General features: G+C 37.3%; 3 protein-coding genes across 4 annotated transcripts; 1 reads left to right on the top strand and 2 right to left on the bottom strand.

The window, feature by feature from the left end:
* Nucleotides 1-3,539: 3,539 nt before the first annotated feature.
* On the bottom strand, nucleotides 3,540-8,471 carry LOC135072537 (beta-1-syntrophin-like). Its single transcript, XM_063966484.1, has 5 exons — nucleotides 7,644-8,471; nucleotides 7,176-7,370; nucleotides 5,175-5,392; nucleotides 4,500-4,585; nucleotides 3,540-3,811 (listed from the first exon to the last, which is right to left on the bottom strand). Exons 1-5 carry the CDS (start codon nucleotides 8,137-8,139, stop codon nucleotides 3,547-3,549), a joined length of 1,260 nt encoding a protein of 419 aa, XP_063822554.1. The 5' UTR covers nucleotides 8,140-8,471; the 3' UTR covers nucleotides 3,540-3,546.
* Nucleotides 8,472-8,551: 80 nt separating this feature from the next.
* Nucleotides 8,552-9,405, top strand: LOC135072544 (NADH dehydrogenase [ubiquinone] 1 subunit C2). Its single transcript, XM_063966497.1, has 3 exons — nucleotides 8,552-8,783; nucleotides 8,876-9,019; nucleotides 9,285-9,405. Exons 1-3 carry the CDS (start codon nucleotides 8,624-8,626, stop codon nucleotides 9,332-9,334), a joined length of 354 nt encoding a protein of 117 aa, XP_063822567.1. The 5' UTR covers nucleotides 8,552-8,623; the 3' UTR covers nucleotides 9,335-9,405.
* LOC135072538 (zinc finger protein 271) lies at nucleotides 9,394-15,047 on the bottom strand. 2 transcript variants are annotated; one of them, XM_063966485.1, is made up of 9 exons: nucleotides 14,164-15,047; nucleotides 13,760-13,899; nucleotides 13,574-13,607; nucleotides 13,302-13,333; nucleotides 10,829-10,990; nucleotides 10,557-10,682; nucleotides 10,371-10,437; nucleotides 10,165-10,293; nucleotides 9,394-9,998 (listed from the first exon to the last, which is right to left on the bottom strand). In XM_063966485.1, exons 1-9 carry the CDS (start codon nucleotides 14,272-14,274, stop codon nucleotides 9,555-9,557), a joined length of 1,245 nt encoding a protein of 414 aa, XP_063822555.1. In that variant the 5' UTR covers nucleotides 14,275-15,047; the 3' UTR covers nucleotides 9,394-9,554. The 2 variants fall into 2 exon arrangements, with proteins under 2 accessions (XP_063822555.1, XP_063822556.1); XM_063966486.1 differs by having other exon boundaries at nucleotides 14,140-15,047.
* Nucleotides 15,048-21,327: the final 6,280 nt, after the last annotated feature.

Consider the following 21,327-nt stretch of genomic DNA (forward strand, 5'->3'; position numbering starts at 1 on the left):
TATTTGATCGTAGTATATTAAATTAAACCACTGACAAATAAACGGCGTTGATACGTTACCAATCTAACAAAAAAATTGTGATGAAAAAAACATATAGCGACGTCATGTGCGAACGTAGCGTTTGAGGGATTATACTTCCGACATTCATACTAAAAACGTCGAATCCCGGTTGTCACAATCGACGTGAATCACGTCCGATACGCCTCGGCTGTCGCGATCAAAATGACCGACGTCCGACACGGGTCGAACGTCGCGATCAAAATGGCCGGCGTCTAACACTCGTCGGGGGTTATGATCTATGTAGCCAGTAACCGATGCGTCTAAGACATCGCGCTCAGTGTAACCGGCGTCGGACGCGCGTCTACGGCCACGAGCGTCGGGCGCGTCGGAGGCGGGTTATAGCGGCTGCGCGGCGGCGTCGGGCGGGAGCGCGTGCACGCGCGCAGACAGCAGGTTGTGCAGGATGAACACCGCCGGCTTCGGGCTGCCCTCCATGTCCAGCTCCTAGTTGAGGCATTAGGGTTAATAACCTATTCTGTCCCACTGACCAACTACAATATCCCTTCAAAGCCCCGCGAATCAAGACGCAATAGGTAACATGAATAGGGTATTTTTATTTGTCAATTTAACAAATAATTACATAGTTATGGTGCGTTGAAGTTCCGCGAGACGTCACAAAGTGCGGCACTTTTATGCACTCATTGACGTCACGGGCCTCTTCTTATGAACTTTGGCGCGCTTTATCTCTTTAAATTTTCATTAGTTTGAAAAAGTGAAAAATACGTGTAGAGTATTTTTTGATAAGTTAACTGACGGACTAATTAAAACTCTTGCTTTTTGACCCAGGAAACATCCCTATTGTTACTTGGGGATTGATGGGCTATGCCACGGAAATCATGCAACAAGTGTCCACTCGGCACTGCATAATGTGTCACTCAGTAGAGGTGTTTACTATACAGGGGAAACGATAAGTCATCATCATCATCTCAGCCATAGAACGTCCACTGCTGAACATAGGCCTCCCCCAATGCTTTCCATGTTGCCCGGTTGGTAGCGGCCTGCGTCCAGCGCCTAAACGAACTAAAGTCGCTGACATAGCCCGATGGATTAGCAAGCTGAAGTGGCAATGGGCAGGGCACATAGTACGCAGAACTGACGGCCGATGGGGCAGCAAGGTTCTGCGTACCGGAAAACGCAGCGTGGGACGTCCACCCACAAGGTGGACCGACAACATCCTGTATATTGGTAAGATAACAACCGATTCTAGACATAGTGAAAATTATTTTATTTAAATAGAATTTGGGTTTTCAATAAATAAATGATTTCCGATTTGTCTGTTTACAACAAAATTCACGAGGTATCGTCTTAAGGTAGTGACTCACCAGCGTGTCGGGGTCGGCGAAGTGAAGCCAGAGCGCGGCGCGGTCGTCGTCGGCGGAGGCGCGCAGCGCGTGCAGCGGCCGCCGGAACAGCGCGCGCGCGCCGCCGCGGCCCAGCGAGCCCGCCGCCTCCCACACGCACACGCCGCCCGCGCCCAGCGACAGCCGCGCGCACGCGCCGCGGAAGCGGCAGCCTGGGGGCGCAACCGAACTTAATGGCGGTTATCACACTGCGCCGCGCTCCGCCGCGGAGCGCAGGACGACATATTTAATCATTGTATGCAAGTATCTCAGTTTGTATAGAAAACACGCGCTCTTACGTAAAATCTGAAAATATCTCAGAGTTCCAATTTTCAGCGTGACAATAAGTGCCTCCGTACTGTCAAATAGTTGCTAAAAACGGTTCTGTTTGACGTGACAGAGAAGGCATCACGCATCTCTTTTTATCAAACAGTGTTGCTGCTAGTGTCATTTTACTCGCTCAGTTCTTCTTTGTTGTTCTATTCCGCTAGGTATATTAACTTAACGAGCCGAACATGGCTGCGTGTACTCACGGAAGATTAACTCGGGCTGCGCGCGCATAGCATGGTGCGTCCCGTCGACTAACGCGGCCAGTAGGCCTAGGATACACGCTACGATAAACTTTTGTCGAAGCATTTTATCGATTTTAAACTAAATCGATAAAATGCTTCGACAACGTCAACTTTGTACGATATACATTTGTCGTCTAAAATCGTCGATAAGATTTTACCACGGCACGCATCCTAGCCCGGCAGGTATTGCGGCGTGTCTTCATTCCTCGATAATAACACTGGTCAACAAAATTTTAACTTTATCGTGCCACACGGACTTTTGTGATATTTTTTACTTTAATTGGTGATTGTAAGAAAAAATAAACAGTTAAAAAAAATTTGCTAGACAAGGATTTTATTATATTGAATAATTTAAAATATTAAGAAAAAACACAGATCTCGTATATCAAAAGCTTATTTTTTTATAAATGACTTAATAATCTAAGATTTTCTTGATATATTTAGCTTCTGGTTGGTCCCTCTTAATTGTCCAGCAGTAATCTGCGAACATAATTGGGCTCCATAATGCCCTGGTACCGCTTTTCCATATTAGAAATGACCTGATGAACCTCTCACCGTGCTCGTCGCTGACAGCCCCTAAATTTTCAGAAAAATATCCAGGTGCGAGTCTAAAAAATGGATCTGAAGTGACATGTTGCAATCCAACGCTTGATATGACAATACTAGCTCGCTAACCAACTCTCTGTAGCTGTCACTCTTGTGGTTATCCAAAAAATTTACAACAACATTTTTAAAAGCCTTCCCTATGCAGATTTTTCTAAATCGCTTAATTTTTCTTCAAATCTTGAATCATTCATTAACACCCTAATTTGAGGGCCAACAAAATTAGCCTCTTTTATCTTTGCATCAATTTTTACGGACAACAGATTGACCTGAAGTGGACGGTTGTGAATTGTCGTTCTCAACAGAGACGTAGTTGCAACTGGTATTAGTTCTGGCAATTTTTTACAATGAGAGACTGGTCTGAAAGCCGAAGATAAGTTAGGGTAAATAACTGTGTTTTTTTTTTCTTGTAATTTATACCTTTTATGTCAGTGAGACAAAAATAGCAATCAGAAACGTGATCTCGCTGTTCAGTCCATATCATAAGTCAGCAAACGGCATAGATCGTGCACCTTTGTTCAAGACATGAGGGGATATTATGCAACAGACATGAGGGGCCCCCAGGATTTGTCTTGATAACTACAGAAAAACCAAAACATTGGTGATAACTGATAACACTCCAACACAAGATTCGTAAAATTTCGTTTTTGTTTTTTGAATGTAAGTTCTCCGCAAACATAACAAAAAGAGTTAGGATCATTATTACACTTCCTCGACATGTTCACAGGGTTAATAAATCCAAAAAAGTGTTCAAATTCAACGACAATTTTTTTTTATAACGATTTACTTGTAAGCGTTTCTGTTAATTTACTGCCGTAGTGCTAGTTATGAGTATTACCGTATCACAACAAAGATGAGGCTAATTGACATATGACAACTGTGTTTTAATAATGAGAGTAGATTGATAAAACAAAATTAGCTATCAAAGTTCGTGTGGCAAAACCAGTGTTGACCAGTGTAATATGCAACATCTACTCACGGAAGGTGAACTCGGGCTGCGCGCGCACAGCATGATGCGCGCCGTCCACCAGCGCGCCGGCCACGGCGGCCAGGTCGTGCGGCGTGTCGGCGCGCAGCGCGCGCACGCACAGGCCGGCCGGCGTGCCCGCGCGCACGCCCAGCGCGGCCGCCTGCGCGCCGCCGCGCCGCCACCACGCCAGCCGCGTGGCCGCCAGGCTGAAGCTCTCGCTGGGCGCGCACCACGCCTCGCCCGACCACGGCGCCGCCTCGTACAGCCTGCGTCAACCAGCGCAACTTGCATTATGTAGTAGTAGTAGAGTAGATGTTTTTAACCGCCTCTGTGGTCTAGTGGTAAAACCACCTGCTTCAGACGCAGAGGTCCCGGGTTCGATTCCCAGTGGGGGCAGATTTTTCTGTTCGGTTTGGTTGGTGGTAGGGCTTGTTCTAAGTCCGCCTGGCTAGCTACCACCATCTTACCTAAGTCTGTCGCCATAACAACAATGTTAACAGCATTGTTGTGTTCCGGCAGTTAGAGGTAAGATAGGCAATTCCTCCGTGGTTGAGGATTCCGGGTGAAGCTCGCTTCCACCTTCGGCCTGATCGTCACTTACCATCAGGTGAGATACAGGCCAAGAGCTTCCTCGTTGTGGATAAAAAAAAATTATACTTGTCAATTTGAACATAAATTATTGTAATGCAAGTTATCGTCGCTAGTGAGCCTCAACAATAGTTTCTACAATGTCTAATGTAGGTCTGGCGTTCACTATACTCGGCGCAGACTCGTGGCAGGCGGTGTCAAAACGTGTCAAGTGACAAGCCCCGCCCACCAACTTGACAGAAAAATTAAATAAAAATTTAGTTACCTGCTTATCTACTTAACAAACACGTGTAAATCAGCCTTAAGACTTTGATAATATGGTACTTGCGTCATTTGTTTGTTAAAAATACAGGTAAAATTACGTACCTCAACTCTCTGTCCGTTATAGCCACAAAGGTCGGCTGCCAGCCTTCTGCTTCATCGGAACTGTCTGACCCGCCAGATGCACTTATCTGAAAAAAAAAGATTCTTGACTAAGTCAAAGTCAACTAACAATTGCAATATGTAATAGCATGTGTCGTTCCTAATGCAGAAGTGTAGTTACGATTCATAAGGCCAATCTTATTTAATTTTTATTTCGCAGTAAGCAAATCATGGTTTTTTTTTATGTGTGGGAGGCAAACGAGCATGCAGATCACCTGATGGTAAGTGATTACCGTCGCCCATAGATACCCGCAGTCCCAGGGGCGTTACAGGTGCGTTGCCGGCCTTTTAAGATGAAGATACGCTCTCTTCTTGAAAGCTTGCACGTCGTATCGGTCCGTAAATTAATTCAAACATGATAATTACAATATCAAAATTCTATTTAGTCCATCAGACAGATAATAAAAAATGTTGGACAATATTTTTAATTTTTTTTCATAATCGAATAATTACAGTTTTACATTGAGTTGAAATGTCGCGTGACGTCACTTTTGAGTAAAAAATCTACTCAAGCGTGACGTAACAAAAAAGAAAATAAAAAATATGAGTCTTGTATTTTCTAATTATCTGTCTGATGGACAAATAGTTGAAATTTTGTCATCTTGACTATTATCTCACATGATCCTGCGGCGGGCGGCGGGCCAGCCAGCCGGCGTAGCGCACGTCGCCGACGAGCGGGCGCAGGCGCGGGCGCGCGCGGGCCAGCGCGGCGCGGGCGGCGCGGCGCGCGGCGGCGTGCAGCGCGCGGTGCCAGCCCGCCGCCGTGCCCGCCGACCCCGCCCGCAGCGCCAGCGCGTGCACCCCGTCCGGAGAGTACACCTCGATCGTGCGCTCCTCTGCGACAAGAGATTGGAACATTTTCATACATTTTTCACAAAATAGGTAACAAAGAAATAGTTTATTTCATTTTCAAACGTTCATAATTTTTTTTTGCGTCCATTTTGTGGTTGGGGCGTTCGTATAGCTGGAGATAGAACCTCCCTAAATTCATTCCGTTAGTTAACGTATTGTGACTCCGCTTGCGTAGCGAGATACACAGGCTTCAAATTAAAACGGGTCATTATGACCCGGCGTCATCGGTGGCGCGGTGATTTTGTGACTTACTACTTTATTCGCTTATTTTGTGTTTAGTGCTAGCTCATGTTGTTCTTTTTTAAGTTTTAGTCAAAATGTCTTTGTTAAATGATCCAGCAAGAATGTAGCGTTGCTGGAAGAGTCGGATTCCGAGATTGAAGAATTTCAGGCTGTAATAGCCAGAACTTAAAAATGGCAACGAATGTGAAAAAGACGCAAGTAATGGGACTCAGTCTTCGGATAATCTCGAACTTGCATTAGTACGACGCCGGCAAGTGCGTCATGCCACATTTACATGCCCAGACCATTTGATTACATACTGCACCAGTTGCAGCAGTTCCATGGCTCTGAATGATGAAGTAGAAGACTGATCTCATTGTATCTGCATATAAAAAGTTGATTTTATCTCTTTTTCACTATATAACATTGTTGATTCCTATTAATATTAAAAATCTTTACCAAAAACAAAAAATATAGACTCAAATGTGTTTCTATATAGCCTGACCAGGAACATAAAAACCCTGGCATAGAGGCGCGTCAATTGCATTTGATAGTGCAACACTGAGTACAGTCGTACCTGTGTTAAATTAATAGGCTAACTTTATGTATCAGGATTCAGGATTACGCGCTAATTTGTTATTTTCATAAATTAACGAAAAAATATTATTATAGGTAACCTGATTTAAATAAATTAAATGAAACCATCAATCGAGCTAGTAGAATTTATTTTATTATTCATCAATAATCAAATTCAGAACTTGAATACTCAACTGCAATGTCTGCTCATGAACGCTTCAAACTCGGTACTTCTTTCCCAATCCCATAAAATTCAACACTTAGAAAGTGACAAAAAAATTTAAAATAGGTAGTTGAAACAAACCACAGCTAATTTTCGTAGTGGACTGTACTATACGATAAACATGTCAGACAATTTGACAACCTTTGTCGGAAACATTATTCAATGAAAATATTGTCCGAACCCTTAGTATTTCTCTTCGACAAATACTTTTAACACATTGTGAACCACTTTTCTTTCACGACTATAAAAATATTTTAGCAATTTAATTCATAAAACCAATTGCGCACATTTAAAATAAAGTTTGTTTACACTTTGACAGCAATAGACTGACATGCAAGGTGACATGTCAATGAAGTTTTCAGTTACTGTTGCCATTAAAAGAAATTAGTACCATTAGTTTTCCGCAACATGGCGAGGGTTTTTATGTTCCTGGTCAGGCTATACATGATTTTTTCATGTTTTGTTTAAAAATTCATAAAAAAATATTCATTTCATGTATTCGTTTTATTTTTGTTTAATTAGCTCAGTAAAGAACCCTATATACATAGACAGTAATTAAAATTAAGATTACTTGTACAATTTCCTGAAAAATGATCTATGAAATGTGGGTCAATATGACCCGGGGTCATCGTCTTTGCAATTATTTTCACGTCATTGGCGCCGGGTTAAACATTAACACAGAATTAAAAATTAATTTTCCCTTCTTTAATGCATAACTATGGAGACTATGGTAATGGAGTGCCTACCTGGGTCATGGTGGCGAAGGTTTTTGGCTACGCAGGCCATCAATAATGGCACGTATCTCGTGTCGGCGCGGCGGCGGCGCGGTGACGGCGGCGACGGCGGCGCCTCCGCCATGTAGCCGCGCTGCAGCTCCCACCCCACCTCACTGATGATCGACGCCTTCCGAAAGTATGGAGTCACTTCTCTCAAATATTTCACTGGAAAATAATTTTTAAACATATAATATGGCAATATAGGCAGGACAAACAAGAACTTACAAAACAGCAGTGTAGCAAAATGCCATCTACAATGTTAATTATTAGAAGCCAAGAGTCAATTGAGAGACAAGATATTATGATGCTTAATTAAGAGTCAAAAGTCAACTGGTGACTGCTTAAATGTTCAAATGGTTTAAAAATATGTTAAAATTAAGATCACACAAAACTTCACACTTATAAAAAGCTTAGAAACAATTAGCAGATGCAACAAACCTTCAAGTTGGACCATTTTTCCAGCTCTCTTCAAAGCTTTGACTGCTTCTTCATGTGTAGCATCTTTCAAGTCTTCCCCGTTGACTGACAATATTGCATCACCAACATACAACTGTTCTGTAAGATCTGCAGCCATTCCTTTAAATATTTTTGATATTAATATAGGCATATTGTTTTCTATTCCACCTTTTATTGATATACCTAAACCATTATTGTCTGATTTCACTACTTGTACTAAACGTTTCTGGTTTGCAATAGCTTCTGGAACTTCTGTGAAATCACTATTTGGAGTCTCAACGTTGTTGTTATTAATCGTCCCGTTTAGAGTTGTGGTAGCGTCGTATCCATCATCCAAACAAACACTAAAATAATCATCTTCCAGTGTACAATGTACGCGGTACCAAACACCACGCACCAAAGTCTCCAAAAGCCCAGATCTTGCACAAGTTGCGCTTGGGCTATCACTGCCCCCACTGGAGGCACCGTTTTCTACCATAATTTCAGCAACGGAGATAAAATTTGTAATTCAAAGTAATAAGAGAAAATTAGTTAATTTCACTAAACCACCATATCTTACACGTTCAATTCATTTTTGGATTGAAAAGTAAATATTTTAGATAGTATAACAATCAAAAATAGGTGATCTTATAGCGAATAATGCTAATTATTTAAATAAAAATATGAATCCATTTCACAATCAATAAACAAAATTGACAGAAATTTGACATTGTCATGTCCGCCCATGGCAGCACAGATTATGTTTAGATTTGTTGTCTATTGTGAATTTGTGATATTTTCAGTCGCAGGGTGACTAGGAGTAAATAAAACACACTATAATGTAGATAGACAATAGCCCTGGTGTTCTATGAAGATGCCTTATAATATCTTTGGTTTGTCAAACTGCTGTCAAACTAACGTCAGTCTGCAGTCAATCATTTTTTTTAGATTTCCGAGACGTGCATGAATTCTTCGCTATAAAAATGTCGTCTCAAATGTCCGCTATTGAACTCCTAAATTTAGGAGATCAAGGAAGACAAAAACCATTCCTTAATAAATTTTGGCCAGAAATTATAGGTGTTGCATTCGGCATTGGCTCAGCAGCGGCAGTTAACTTCGGCACGAGACGTCCCATTTTCAGCGGTAATAATTACATAATAACAATATTAAAGCATGTAAACAAATGTACCTACCTAGTAGGTACGAGTTAAATTATGCACCTATTTTTCTTTCAGGAATTCAAAAACATATTATTGGTGTAGCTGGTTGGGTGGCTGTGTTATCATATGTTCAAAAGAAACGTGATGCATATCTGGCTGAAAAAGATGCAGTGTTGAGACACTATGTAGAGTTACATCCAGAAGATTTTGCTGTACCAGGTATATATATCAATATCAATATTTGATAATAAGAACAATCAAGTCAAACTCAATCCATTATAACACTTTATTTTTTGGTAAAAATGACAATAATGTTTAATTATTAAACTTATTAAAATAAATGGTCTTGTTGCTTGTAGTCAGTGGCAAAAAATTGCATGCAAGGTTAGCAGTGACACTGAAATTCTTTTCACTAAACATGTTATTAGTTACTATACCAATTTTTTTAATAATTGCACTAATTTATTTTCTTTGTTTTTTCCAGAAAGAAAGAAAATAGGTGATATTTTGGAGCCTTGGATTCCAATTCGTTAATGAAGATAATGGTAAATTGTAATTATATTATATTAACTTGGTAGTGCAAATAAAACAGGTTTTAAGTTTAAGCTTGTTTTAATTTTTAAACTACAACTACAGACACTACAGTTCACAAAGTTTACTATAATTATTACTAGGTATGCATTTGCACATCATATTAATTTATGCATAGATAGAAATATCTTATTAAATGTTTAATAATTTATTGGAATAGTATTTACTGTAGGGCACTGTAAGTTTTTGTATTATTTAAAGAATCATAACCCTTATTATGATTGTGTAGGTAATGTTGGGCTAATTCATTTAAATAATTAAAACTTTCACCACAAATAGCACAGTTGTGGCCTCCAACAATTTCTTTAGGTAAGACATATGGATGATGTGGAAAAGTATCTTTAACATCTTTATTTTCATATCCAGAATTTAGTGATAGTACATTTGGATTGTGTACAGATGAAGAACTGGCATTGTGTTGAGGTTTATCATTAATCAAATGTTGTATGTGATGGTTGATCTCTTTGTGCTCACCCATGGACATCTGTGACACATCTTTACCTACATCTATGCCAATAATATCTATATTGGCATTATTGTTATAATTTTCATTTTGCGCATTTAAATTTTTTATACAAACTTGATGTTTTTTCATTTTATGTAATTTCTGAAACAAATCAAAACAAATAATTTATCATTACAATTTATTCACACCTAAAAGCCTCAAAAGGCGCTCCATCGACATGAGTTAATAATAATAATCCAATTTTATTTGTTTTAGCAGATCTTTTATACTTACTACTACTACATTAAAATAAATCAATAGTACTTACAAAGTCTCTTGAGTGTATGTAAGCAGCTCCACATAAATCACATTTGAAATTTTTAACACCTCTATGTTTATTCATATGCCGTGTAAGCTCACTGGATGTAATAAAAGATTTGCTACATAATGTGCATGTCTGAAAGATAATTATTATTATAAAGTATTTTTATGGTAAAAAGGCCAATGTATTTTCTTGGTAAACTATAAGCTTACATGATCTCTTTGTCCAGTATGAATTTTCAAATGTGCTTGAAGATTTCCTTGAGCAGAAAATCTTTTACTGAAAACAAATATTAGTTTCTGTTATTAAACTTTATAACCCAAAATATCTATTTAATATATTTTTTTTTTTCATTTCATTTCATAGATTGATTGGTAAAAAATAAAAATGTATATTACCTGCAGACTTCGCATTGAAATGGTTTCTCACCAGTGTGAACACGAAGATGAATTGTCAAATTGTGTTTTTGAGTAAAACGTCGCGGGCAATACATACAAACAAAGGGTTTATCTCCAGTGTGAGTTCTGAAAAATGCATAATAAATTGTTATATACATATATTGAAAGTAAAACAGTAATATTTGTTTAAATGACTATCACTAAATTCTAAACATTGTTATAGTGGTTTTATTTATAATTTAAAGACTGAAATATAAAGAAATACATAATACCTTACATGCATGTCCAACTGTGCCTGGCATCTAAATTGTTTGTCACATTGGTAACAGCTATGAACTTGCTTGGGTTTTGGTTTTGGGCCTCGTTTCAATTTCTCAGTTTCCAACTTTCGTTTGTAGTTTGTACTACTTTTACGTTGTCCCTGCTGGCATTTACTAGAGTGCACAAATTCAAAAATAAGAAAATTAATTAATTTATTAAACTGGCATAATAATATAGCCACGATAGGGAACAGTGAAGGGGTCGGAGTGGCCGACTCGAAATCCGAGGAACGCGGGTTCGAATCCCACCGCCGCTCGACTATTGTGGTGAGCCCACTCGTAACACAAGCTTATTTAGCTTACCACGAGGGGCTAACGGGACTACCCAAGTAACATTTTACTCCATTTAAGAGTTCAATAGTCGTTCACATGTACTCCACAAGCTGTGTATGTCAGCTGTATACGAGCTGTATAGCTTGCTATAATGCTTTTATAGAACCAGTTTGGGCACAAATTAGACAGCTTTAAGTTCACTATGGCTGTACATTAGCAGTATAATAGCATTATAATAGCAGTTTAAGTAGTAACATCGTACTTAAGGCTGACTTACGGCACTATATGGGACGCAGTGTGAACCATACAACGTACGTGAGGACAATAAAGAGTAACAAGTGGCTAAATGCACAGCTTTCAAAGTTATAAAGTCCGACAAAAGTACCTACTCCAATGCTACCTAAAGTTCACGTGTGTCTTAAATTATTTCCACATTTTAATATTAGTTTGGTATTTGTACGTGAGTGCCAAGAGGGAAACAACTCGGGCGGATAATCATTTATGCAAATAATAACACGGGTTTTAAATACTTAATAATGTTAATGCCATTGGGAATGCAACTTTATCGTGAAATGTATACATATTTACAGCTAAAATATTTACGCGCCTCTGTAAAAACGCGATATTCATTTTAAAATATTTAAAACTGGCTGAGAGGAAATCTACAATTTTCAGTTTTTGATATTGGATTGGCATTATAATTATATTACGGTAATTAATTATAACATGAAACCAAAACTCAATCGCTCTATCTGCGAATTTTGTGATAAATCTGCATTAATTTTGGAGATTTATTTGGTAAATATTTTAGGTTATGTAGAACAAAATGGTGGAAATGAAATACGGCTATGTGAACTGTTATAACTCCAATTTAATGCGGTGAGCGTATATTAGGTTCACATGGTGTTCTGTTAGAATGCTGTTATCTATATGAAGTTCCACATTTGTACTACTACAGCGCTAATGTCTATAAATTTATTCTAATGTGAACTTATGTACAGCTTTAAGATGTTCCTAGTTCAGGTCAATTGTGTATCTTTAATTCTTTCAAATACTGAAATTTTAGAGATCCGCAATAAAAATTATTAATGTCCGTTAAATCGCCTAGCCCAGGTACTAATAGTCAAGTATGAATACCTAAAGCATCAGACGGTAGTGTTCCCGGTTTAAATTCGTTTATTATGCTTGATAATTTATTCAAAGCGGAATGAGGAATACGATTTTCAATAGCCCATGTTCTTATTTTTTTTTGCGAAAGGTTAAATAATTGTCCAAATCAAAATGGTATTCACTATCACAAGAACTGCAATCATCACACTCTGATATCTGGTATATTTTGAAGGGAAATTTCAGGTTCAGGCATAATATTTTCCTCTGCATCATGTACAGAACCACCATGAACAACTAAAAACAGGCTTGGGGAAATGTGTAATAGAATATCACATTCACATTCGTGTTCAGCTTAAAGCAAATAAGAGTAGTACTTGTGGACAAATAAACTGCTATTGATGTTAATGGACAACACATATAGTCCTTTTAACAGCCTACAGTGTACATGCGAACCATTGAAACACTTTTGTACAGATAGTAAAAAAAGGTTATTTTAATTATCACAAACAAGTCCTACTACAGCTACTAGCTGTATAACAGTCTAAAACAAGTAAACATAACAGCCTTTGGCTTTATAAATGACCACGTGTGTTCTATTAAAATGCTAGCTCTATAACATCGTACAAGTAGGCCGTTAAACAGCGGTTGCCGTATCTCTACCCTCCTATAATGCTCTTAGTCAGATGGCTGACTAAAGGATAGTTGTTAGAGTATTATAACACCAACAATCGTATAAAAGTATAACTCTACACTAGTCTACACTCCTATAAGTCCCTTAGACAGGTGTATAGGTGTAATTAATTGCAATAATACAGCTTATACATCACGAGTGAACTGTACTAATGCTTTAAGTACACATTGGAACTAAATGTGAACTCTTAAATGGAGTAAAATGTTACTTGGGTATTAGTAATTTGGGCAATACAAATTGCTAATAATCTTTTATTGAAAAAATAAATAATAATATTGGCCCTCTCACCAAGGAGTTGGGAGGATATTTTGTCCAGCAAGTTAAGGAAACAAAACTTTTGAAGATTCTTACCATTTTTTTATGATTGTAGCGTGAGTTGTGACCTGATAAAATGCACAATACGTTATTCATAATTCAAAACAATCATAATTAAAATACTTGTTACTCTACTTGATTGTAAGGTTTGTTTTGGCATTGCCTATGTTACATGCCTGAGAGCAGTAAAGCAAGCAAGTGTTAAAATTGAAAATACCATTGCATGTTTATCATTCATGGAAATAACTTATGTATTGATAAGCAAAAAATTGCATGGATAGATCTAATAAATCTGATAAAATACATACAATTGGATCTGTCATCACAGCCACATCAGTACGCCTGAAAATCATTAGAAATAAAATAAATAAATTATTTACTGACATAGGAGTGCTACACTTAAAACATACAACACAGTAATGCATTAGTAAGTCTATAAAACATAATGATGATATCAATGTTAATAATTATTATTAGACTAATAGATTACTTACTTTTCAGGAGTCTGTAGTCCTAAATATTGCCTCAGTCGCATGTCAGCACTCTCACAAGTTTGCTTAAAATGATATGCAATACCCAATTTGTAAATACAGTTGCTGCACATCTGTTCAGGCAAACCATCATTTTTTCCAATCTGAATTAGAAAAATTAAACATTACCTATCAAAAGCCCTTTCCACTATATAACTAATGAGAGGTTTAGACTAGTAATAAAACTTGCAGAAGTTGACTTCCGCAAGCATACAAGCAAGTACAATATTGGTACAGATATTAGTCCTCCAACACCATGTTATTATATTTTGTTTGCCCACCACGTTGATTGAATACCTACAAAGCAATTTCAGAAATTATAAGCCATTAGTCTTTATACTAACTTAGATTTGATGATTTTAAATTACCTTTAGGTTGCAACAATATTCAATCATGTCACTTAGAGACAAATTAAAATTCTTAGTAAAAATTGATGATAGTACACCTTCTTCTAAGCATATTCTACATATTTTATTCATGTTTGTTTTAACAATGACAATTATTTATACATAAAGAACGACACACATGAACGACAGTGCCTCGCACAGATCACAGACGACGAAACGAATTTTAAATTAAAATAAACCTCCCTATCACAGATATGGATTAGAGTAGATACAGCAAGTTGATCGTCAAAGCGTGCCATTCCGATATGTCCAAATGGACATACATGGTCGAGTGATGTTCATGTAATCCGATTACAACAATCGGTTACGATGATTTTACGAGGACAGTAGTTCGAACACGGTAGAAAGAAGAAATTATTTACGGATTGAGAATTGTAATTAACAGCACAAGTAACAAATAATTAATTAGAATAAAGTAGCAGTAGAAGAAGTATAAAGTAGCATTGTTTTTAATACATATCCTGCGATGTACTCTTAAGAGTTAAAACCATGGTCCCTGTATGTGGTGCACTCATACCATAGAGTTATTAACCCAGGAGTGGAACTGACAGGCAATCCCCTCTAGCAATGTGAGTAGACCAGTGGTTCACTCAGTTTATAAAAACTAGTTGCAGCGCCACCAATGACATATTCCAAATGTCACTATTGATGAGTAACGTGCTGAGACAAAAATGGTGAATTGCAGTGTATTTTATTGTAAAAAGAGATCTGAAACTTCAAATCTTGAAAAGGACAATATTACCTTCCATCAGTAAATATTATTTTATTTATTTTACATTAATTAATACACTAAATTTGCAAAAAAACTAAATTTCAAGAAGTGTTGCCACTGGAAAGCACAAATTCCTAATTTTGTAATATTTTTAAGAATTGTGTACTTACGAATATAATCGAAATTCTATGTTAAAAATTTGATACTGCCTACCTATTGGCAGGAAGTAAGTATTTGGAAAATAATTGTTTTTTTTTTTATTTGGTCAATATACTAATTAATTAATGTAAATAAATCCTATGTCCAAACGTTTGTAATAATACAATAAAACAATGTTCGTCGAATCTGCCTATTTCATTATTACATACGGTCAGTGTTTGGTAACCCAAAAGTGTACATTTTTATTTCAATACGCTGGCCACCCAGCGGAAATTTTAGTGTGGTACAGCACAATATGAAATATCGATATCGACATCGACTTGGTGATTGTATTGTTAGAAAAATGTAAGAATCTCACTTCTCCTGTAAATAATTTTACGTATAAACCGAACAAAAGAAAATTGAAACAGAGTTCCATACCATCTTTTAAAGTTCAATTTCGACGTTGAGCTACCCTTCTCAACGTCGAAATTCAATATTGAATATTGAAAGAGAATTAATACTCCAAATACCACCTCCTGTTCATCCTCTAAGGTCCGGTTTACACTAAGGCAGAGCGGAGCAGAAAAGTTTTTGAATAACCAATCAGATTCCCTTATTTGCTCATCGCCACTCCGCTCCCATGAAGCTAAAGATAAAAATGGAGGCCAGACTTGGAACAAAAACTTGAGTCAAATACCTACTTATCTCTATCTCGCTCTCTGTGGGCCGACCTCTCTTTTTAGTGTGGACTGTAGTATTGCTATCTCCTGATTTAAATCTCCTAGTAAATTCTTCGAAATAGCTAATTCACAAACCAAATCAGAAGTTAAACATATAAATAATTAAATATTTCTTTTTGACATCCCATAACTCTAGGGTATTAATACGACCACATAATAGGATCGAATGGCATATTTAATATGTTTCAATTCATTATTTCTTTTTCATTTTTCATGCAAATTCATTCGCCAAAAATACGACTATTATGTAAAACACCGTTACATTTCTTTTAAATTATGAATAATACAAACGAAGAATAAACCTCACGACATGTTGACTTAAAAATCGTCTTTATCTCCTACAAAATAAAAGCGCATATTGCATTGGAACGGTTACACTTACTGTACTGTGGTCTGTACTAGTGTAATTATTTAAACGTCGCAATTATAAAAACCAGTCATAGCGGTGACAGTTTAAGAACTAAAAATGATGATATCTTCGAAAATATGCATTTTGGGACACATGATTCTTGGACATTATAAATTATTTTTATGTACAGAATAAACCCTTAAAGTAATGGGATATCAAAAGGTTACACGTTGTATAAATATTAGGTACCTATTTCATGGGTAGTAGGGTAATGGTGGTAGGGTTAATACTGGGACGTTTTAAATTGCTTTTTAAAAGCCCTACTTGCATAAATAAATGGCTTGTTAGTTTTTTTTTTTTTCATGTAACTCATAAACTTCACAATTCGTATTGGTGCTAAGGAAGAAATGCCAAACTTCTGCGTATTTTCCTGTAAATAGAGATCTGAAACATTGAATCTTCCTTATGATAATAAATTAATTCATATTATTTAAAACAAAAACCATAGACTATGAACCATAGAGCAATGATTCTCATCGACAAAAATATCGATAGTGTCCCAGCGCCATCAGCTGTTACACAAATGTCATTACGAAAAAAGCGCGGGAAACGTTAAACTTGGCGGGTGTCTTTTTTAACTTTCCGATTTTATTTATAAATTTTCGCGTAATTGTGATCAGGAAAGTAGTGTTAGTGTAAATATTTATTATTGTGTACGTATATTTTGTGTAGATAGTGTTATTTGAGCTGATATTTGGTAAGTTTTTTTTCATTTTCGTCTCTCACCATGAACGATCCTCCTGACCCAGGGGGATCAGTTCCCCCTGTTTTTGATGAGCCTATCAGCTCTCCTGGACACTCTTCTCCTTCAGTAGGGTTTTATGTAACGGTAACTAATGATACAGATTCCGAAAATTCATTTACTGCTCCCCCCGCTCTCAAACGTAGCCACAAGAAAAGAAAACTTCATGGACAGGAAAAGAAAAAGGTTGATGGTCGTACGAGTAACGCTGATGATAAAACTCCTTCAGTAGATCCTCCTACTCCCACTCCAATTGACCAGGATTTGCCAAATTCGGGCTCTGCTCCCGCCACTATTGGACGGAAATTCTACAATGACTCTGATACGGCTCCATACATTGTCCATGTCCAACGCAATCAATCGTCTCCCAGTGACAACGTTTATTTGCATCCGGTGACTTTTGGGAACTTTCTAAAGAGACATAACTTTCACAACATTATTGATGGAAGTGTAAAGAGAATTGGACGAAACAAATGTTCAGTCTCATTTTCAGATTTCTCTCAAGCTAATTCATTTATGAGTCATCCTAAACTGGACTCCAATGATTATAAGGCTTTTATCCCCACATTTAACGTTACTAGGATGGGACTAGTTCGAGGAGTTCCAGCAGAATGGTCCCCTGAGGAAGTCGTAGAAAACATGACAGTTCCATTAGGTGGTGGCAAAATAATAAAAGTTCGTAGATTGAATTTTAAGTCTTATATTAATGGTACAGTTTCTTGGAAACCCTCCCAATCAGTCGTAGTAACATTTGACGGACAATCTTTACCTAAACGAGTTTTTGTATGCTATAATGCTTTGTCAGTGGAATTGTACATTTTTCCTACAATTCAATGTTTTAATTGTTGCCGATTTGGTCATACTAAGGCCCAATGTAGGTCCCAGCCCCGCTGTTTTAAATGTGGGCAAGCCCACATTGGTGATTCTTGCTCCATCCATGAAGACCAAGCCTCCTGCTGTCTTTGTTCTGGTTTCCACTATGCAACTAGTAAGTCATGCCCAGAATTTGTCCGCCAAAAGAAAATCAAGGCTTATATGGCTGAAAATTCCATCTCGTATGCAGAGGCATCCAAGCTCCACCCTCCAGTCTCCAAGTCCTACGCAGACGCTCTGTCCTCTAGTCCTGTAAAACAAAGTACACCTATTAAAAATATGCCTTACTATTACTAATTCTGGTTCCTCAAAGTCAACCTCAAGTTCTTACAAAAAGACTGTCTTCCTTCCACCCCGTCCCTCTCCTTCACATTCAAAAGGCTATGATAAGGTAGCCCATAATAATTTAATCCGTGACTACTCTTTCCCTTCCCCAAGGGATGGATGTGCTATCAATAACCAACCTAAAGAAGACTCAACAACAAATTTATCTAGCCTTATAATGACTTTGATTAATGTTTTTTCTCAGTGTAATCTCAAATCACCGTCCAACGTTGCCCCTTTAATTGAAAGTCTAATTAGATTCCTGCAAAATGGCTGCGAAGGCAATGCAATGGAACTGCCGGAGTATCATCAGCAAAAAGAGTGACTTTTTTCATATGATTAATAAGATTGAGCCTTTTGTTTTTGCTCTGGCAGAAACTTGGCTTAAACCCAATCAAAAATTTAAAGTTAATGGTTATAATTCTATCAGGGAAGACAGAATTGATGGATATGGTGGAGTAGCCATATTTATCAACAAATCTGTCTCTTTTAGTCCAATTCCAATCCCTAATCATAGTAACGAATTTTCTATTATAGCAATAAATATTTATAATTTTTGTTTAGTGTCTATGTACATACCTCACCCCTCTTCTTCTATCTTAAGTGAAATTGATCAATTAATCTCAACTCTCCCTAAACCTCTGATCATCTTAGGAGATTTTAACTGTCATCATCGTGCATGGGGCAGTTCTATTTCAAATAACTATGGGGAAATGTTATTAGATATAATTGACACTCATAACTTATGTACATTAAATACAGGATCTCCTACCCGTTTTACCAGTCCAGGCCAAAGTCAAAGTGCTGTTGATTTGTCAATATGTTCCCCTAGCCTAGCCTCTCTGTTATCTTGGCAAACTCTACCTTCATCATATGGCAGTGACCACTTCCCCATATTAATTACTTTTCCATTTAATAGTCCTATAACATCTAAGTATGTTCCATTACTTAAACACAGATTACCAGACAAAACTAGTAATGCTTGGAATACTTTTAAAGAAGGTGTTGAGAACTATCTATCGTCTCTCCCAATTGTCTCTTCAGGAAATGAATCCACTTGTGCCTTGTCCTTTATTTACCAATATATTAGTTGAATCTGCGAACAGAGCTTTTCCGTTAAAAGTACCTAATCGTAAGCTTCCCCCACAACCATGGTGGGACAGTGACTGTACAGAGGCCATCAAAAAAAGAAAGGCTGCTGAGCGCAACTATAAAGCAAATATGACAAATGAAAATTATTCAGAATTGGGTAAAGTTATTGAAGAAACTCGAGAACTTTTTAAAAAGAAAAAGTTTGAGAGCTGGAGAAAGTTTTGCTTATCAATTTCCCCTGAAACGCCATCTTCGATAGTATGGCAAAACATTCGTCGATTTAAATCTGCAATGACAGATTCTTCCCATCCATTTATCCCGTTAGAAATTGCTTGTCCATTTGTTGATAAACTGGCTCCTCCATGGGTCCCTGAAAAACTAATTATAACTCCATCGCCAGTCGCTGTGTCTGTTATTGAACAGCCATTTACACTGTTTGAACTCAAGGGAATCATCCAAAATGTAACTGATTCGTCTCCAGGTGTAGATGGTATTCCGTACTCCTTCTTTCATAATTTAAATGATCATGTTCTCTCTTATTATTTACAAATTATCAATTCTATTGCGTTGACAGGTAATTGTGTCCCTCTGTCATGGAAGTCCCAAAAAGTGTTGCCAGTTCTTAAACCAAATAAGTCCCCATCTGACCCATCTTCATACCGTCCAATAGTTCTGTCCTCAGTATTATTGAAATTAGCTGAACATCTGGTAAAGAATCGGCTTGAATGGTTTTTTGAGAGTAATGATTTACTGGCTGTTAACCAGTTTGGATTCAGAAAGGGAAAAAGTACTATGGACAATATTAGTTTATTTATCACCGATATTAGGCTTGCATTCTCTGATAACCAGTCAGTTGTTGCAACTTTTTTAGATATAAATTCCGCTTATGATAACGTGATAATCCCAATATTGCTTAAAAAACTCTACGCCTTAAAAGTTCCCACAATGCTTAGTAACTTTATCATTAACATCTTATATGAAAGGTGTCTAGAACTTTCACAGGATGGCTCCACGTTTAGTCGCACTTGTTGGAAAGGACTTCCACAAGGCTCTGTTCTTAGCCCTTTGTTATATAACGCTTACACTCACGATTTGGCATCATCAATTTCCAATAATAATACAAAAGTTTTACAATATGCTGATGACTTGCTGTTTTATAATATTGATAAGAAAATAGAAGTTGCTGCGTCAGCACTTACTTCTTCACTATCTAATTTAAAATCCTGGCTTGATAATAATGGATTAAACTTATCTGCTAATAAAAGTGCCACAGTAATTTTTTCAAGATTGAGAAATCCACCTCCTGTCCAAATTTCTTATGATAATGATTTGATTCCTGTAAAACCTCATCACAAATTTCTGGGAGTAATTCTAGACTCAAAACTGACTGGAAATCAACACTGCGAGTATATTGCAGAAAAGTGTGAAAAAAGAATAAATATTCTCAGATGTTTATCTGGAGTTTGGTGGGGAGCTCACCCTTTTTCAATGAAGCTTATATACAATGCTCTCATCAGAAGTGTTCTGGACTACGGCATGTTTCTTCTCGAGCCAGGCAATAAATCTGCTTTTAAAAAATTAGATCTGATACAGTCAAAAGCTCTCAGAATTGTAACAGGAGCCATGAAAAGTAGTCCAGTAAATGCGCTTCAAGTTGAATGTTGTGATCCTCCTCTCAAATTTAGACGGCAGTTTCTGTGTGATAAATTCCTCTTTCGTACATTCAATTTCTCAAATCATCAACTTTTCCCAAAACTTCACTGCTTATCAGAAAAAGTTCCCATTTCAGACTATTGGAAACATAAAACTATTCCTTGTCTTTTGCACAGCTACAATAAATTAATGTCTCTGTCCTCTCCCATATTCCGTTCAAAACACTTACCATTGTTTCATTGCAGTATTGAATCTCTCTTAGTCCCTATAAATATTTGTTTTCTCCCAATTGATAAGCAAGATCTAAACATTGTATCCAAATTTAATGAAATTTTAGACACAGATTATAATGGTTTTCATCACATATATACAGACATCTAAACATTCTTGCACAGAAATTACTGGAGTCGGGGTTTTCCACTCGCAGTATAAAATTGTC

Source organism: Ostrinia nubilalis, chromosome 6 (genome assembly GCF_963855985.1).
Source record: "Ostrinia nubilalis chromosome 6, ilOstNubi1.1, whole genome shotgun sequence".
In the NCBI taxonomy this organism is placed as follows: Eukaryota; Metazoa; Arthropoda; class Insecta; order Lepidoptera; family Crambidae; genus Ostrinia; species Ostrinia nubilalis.

Bases quoted from the DNA above. Each gene is read 5' to 3' on its own strand.
- LOC135072537 (XM_063966484.1), bottom strand. From the start codon at position 8,139: ATGGTAGAAAACGGTGCCTCCAGTGGGGGCAGTGATAGCCCAAGCGCA. The intron at 7,371-7,643 runs GTTTGTTGCATC...ATTATTTTCCAG, and splicing joins AAAAATGGTCCAACTTGAAG to TGAAATATTTGAGAGAAGTG. The intron at 5,393-7,175 runs GTAGGCACTCCA...CTCTTGTCGCAG, and splicing joins CCTTCGCCACCATGACCCAG to AGGAGCGCACGATCGAGGTG.
- LOC135072544 (XM_063966497.1), top strand. From the start codon at position 8,624: ATGTCGTCTCAAATGTCCGCTATTGAACTCCTAAATTTAGGAGATCAA. The intron at 8,784-8,875 runs GTAATAATTACA...TTTTTCTTTCAG, and splicing joins GAGACGTCCCATTTTCAGCG to GAATTCAAAAACATATTATT. The intron at 9,020-9,284 runs GTATATATATCA...TGTTTTTTCCAG, and splicing joins AGAAGATTTTGCTGTACCAG to AAAGAAAGAAAATAGGTGAT.
- LOC135072538 (XM_063966485.1), bottom strand. From the start codon at position 14,274: ATGAATAAAATATGTAGAATATGCTTAGAAGAAGGTGTACTATCATCA. The intron at 10,991-13,301 runs GTAAGAATCTTC...TGTGCACTCTAG, and splicing joins GCTACAATCATAAAAAAATG to TAAATGCCAGCAGGGACAAC. The intron at 10,438-10,556 runs GTAATATACATT...ATTTGTTTTCAG, and splicing joins TTTCAATGCGAAGTCTGCAG to TAAAAGATTTTCTGCTCAAG.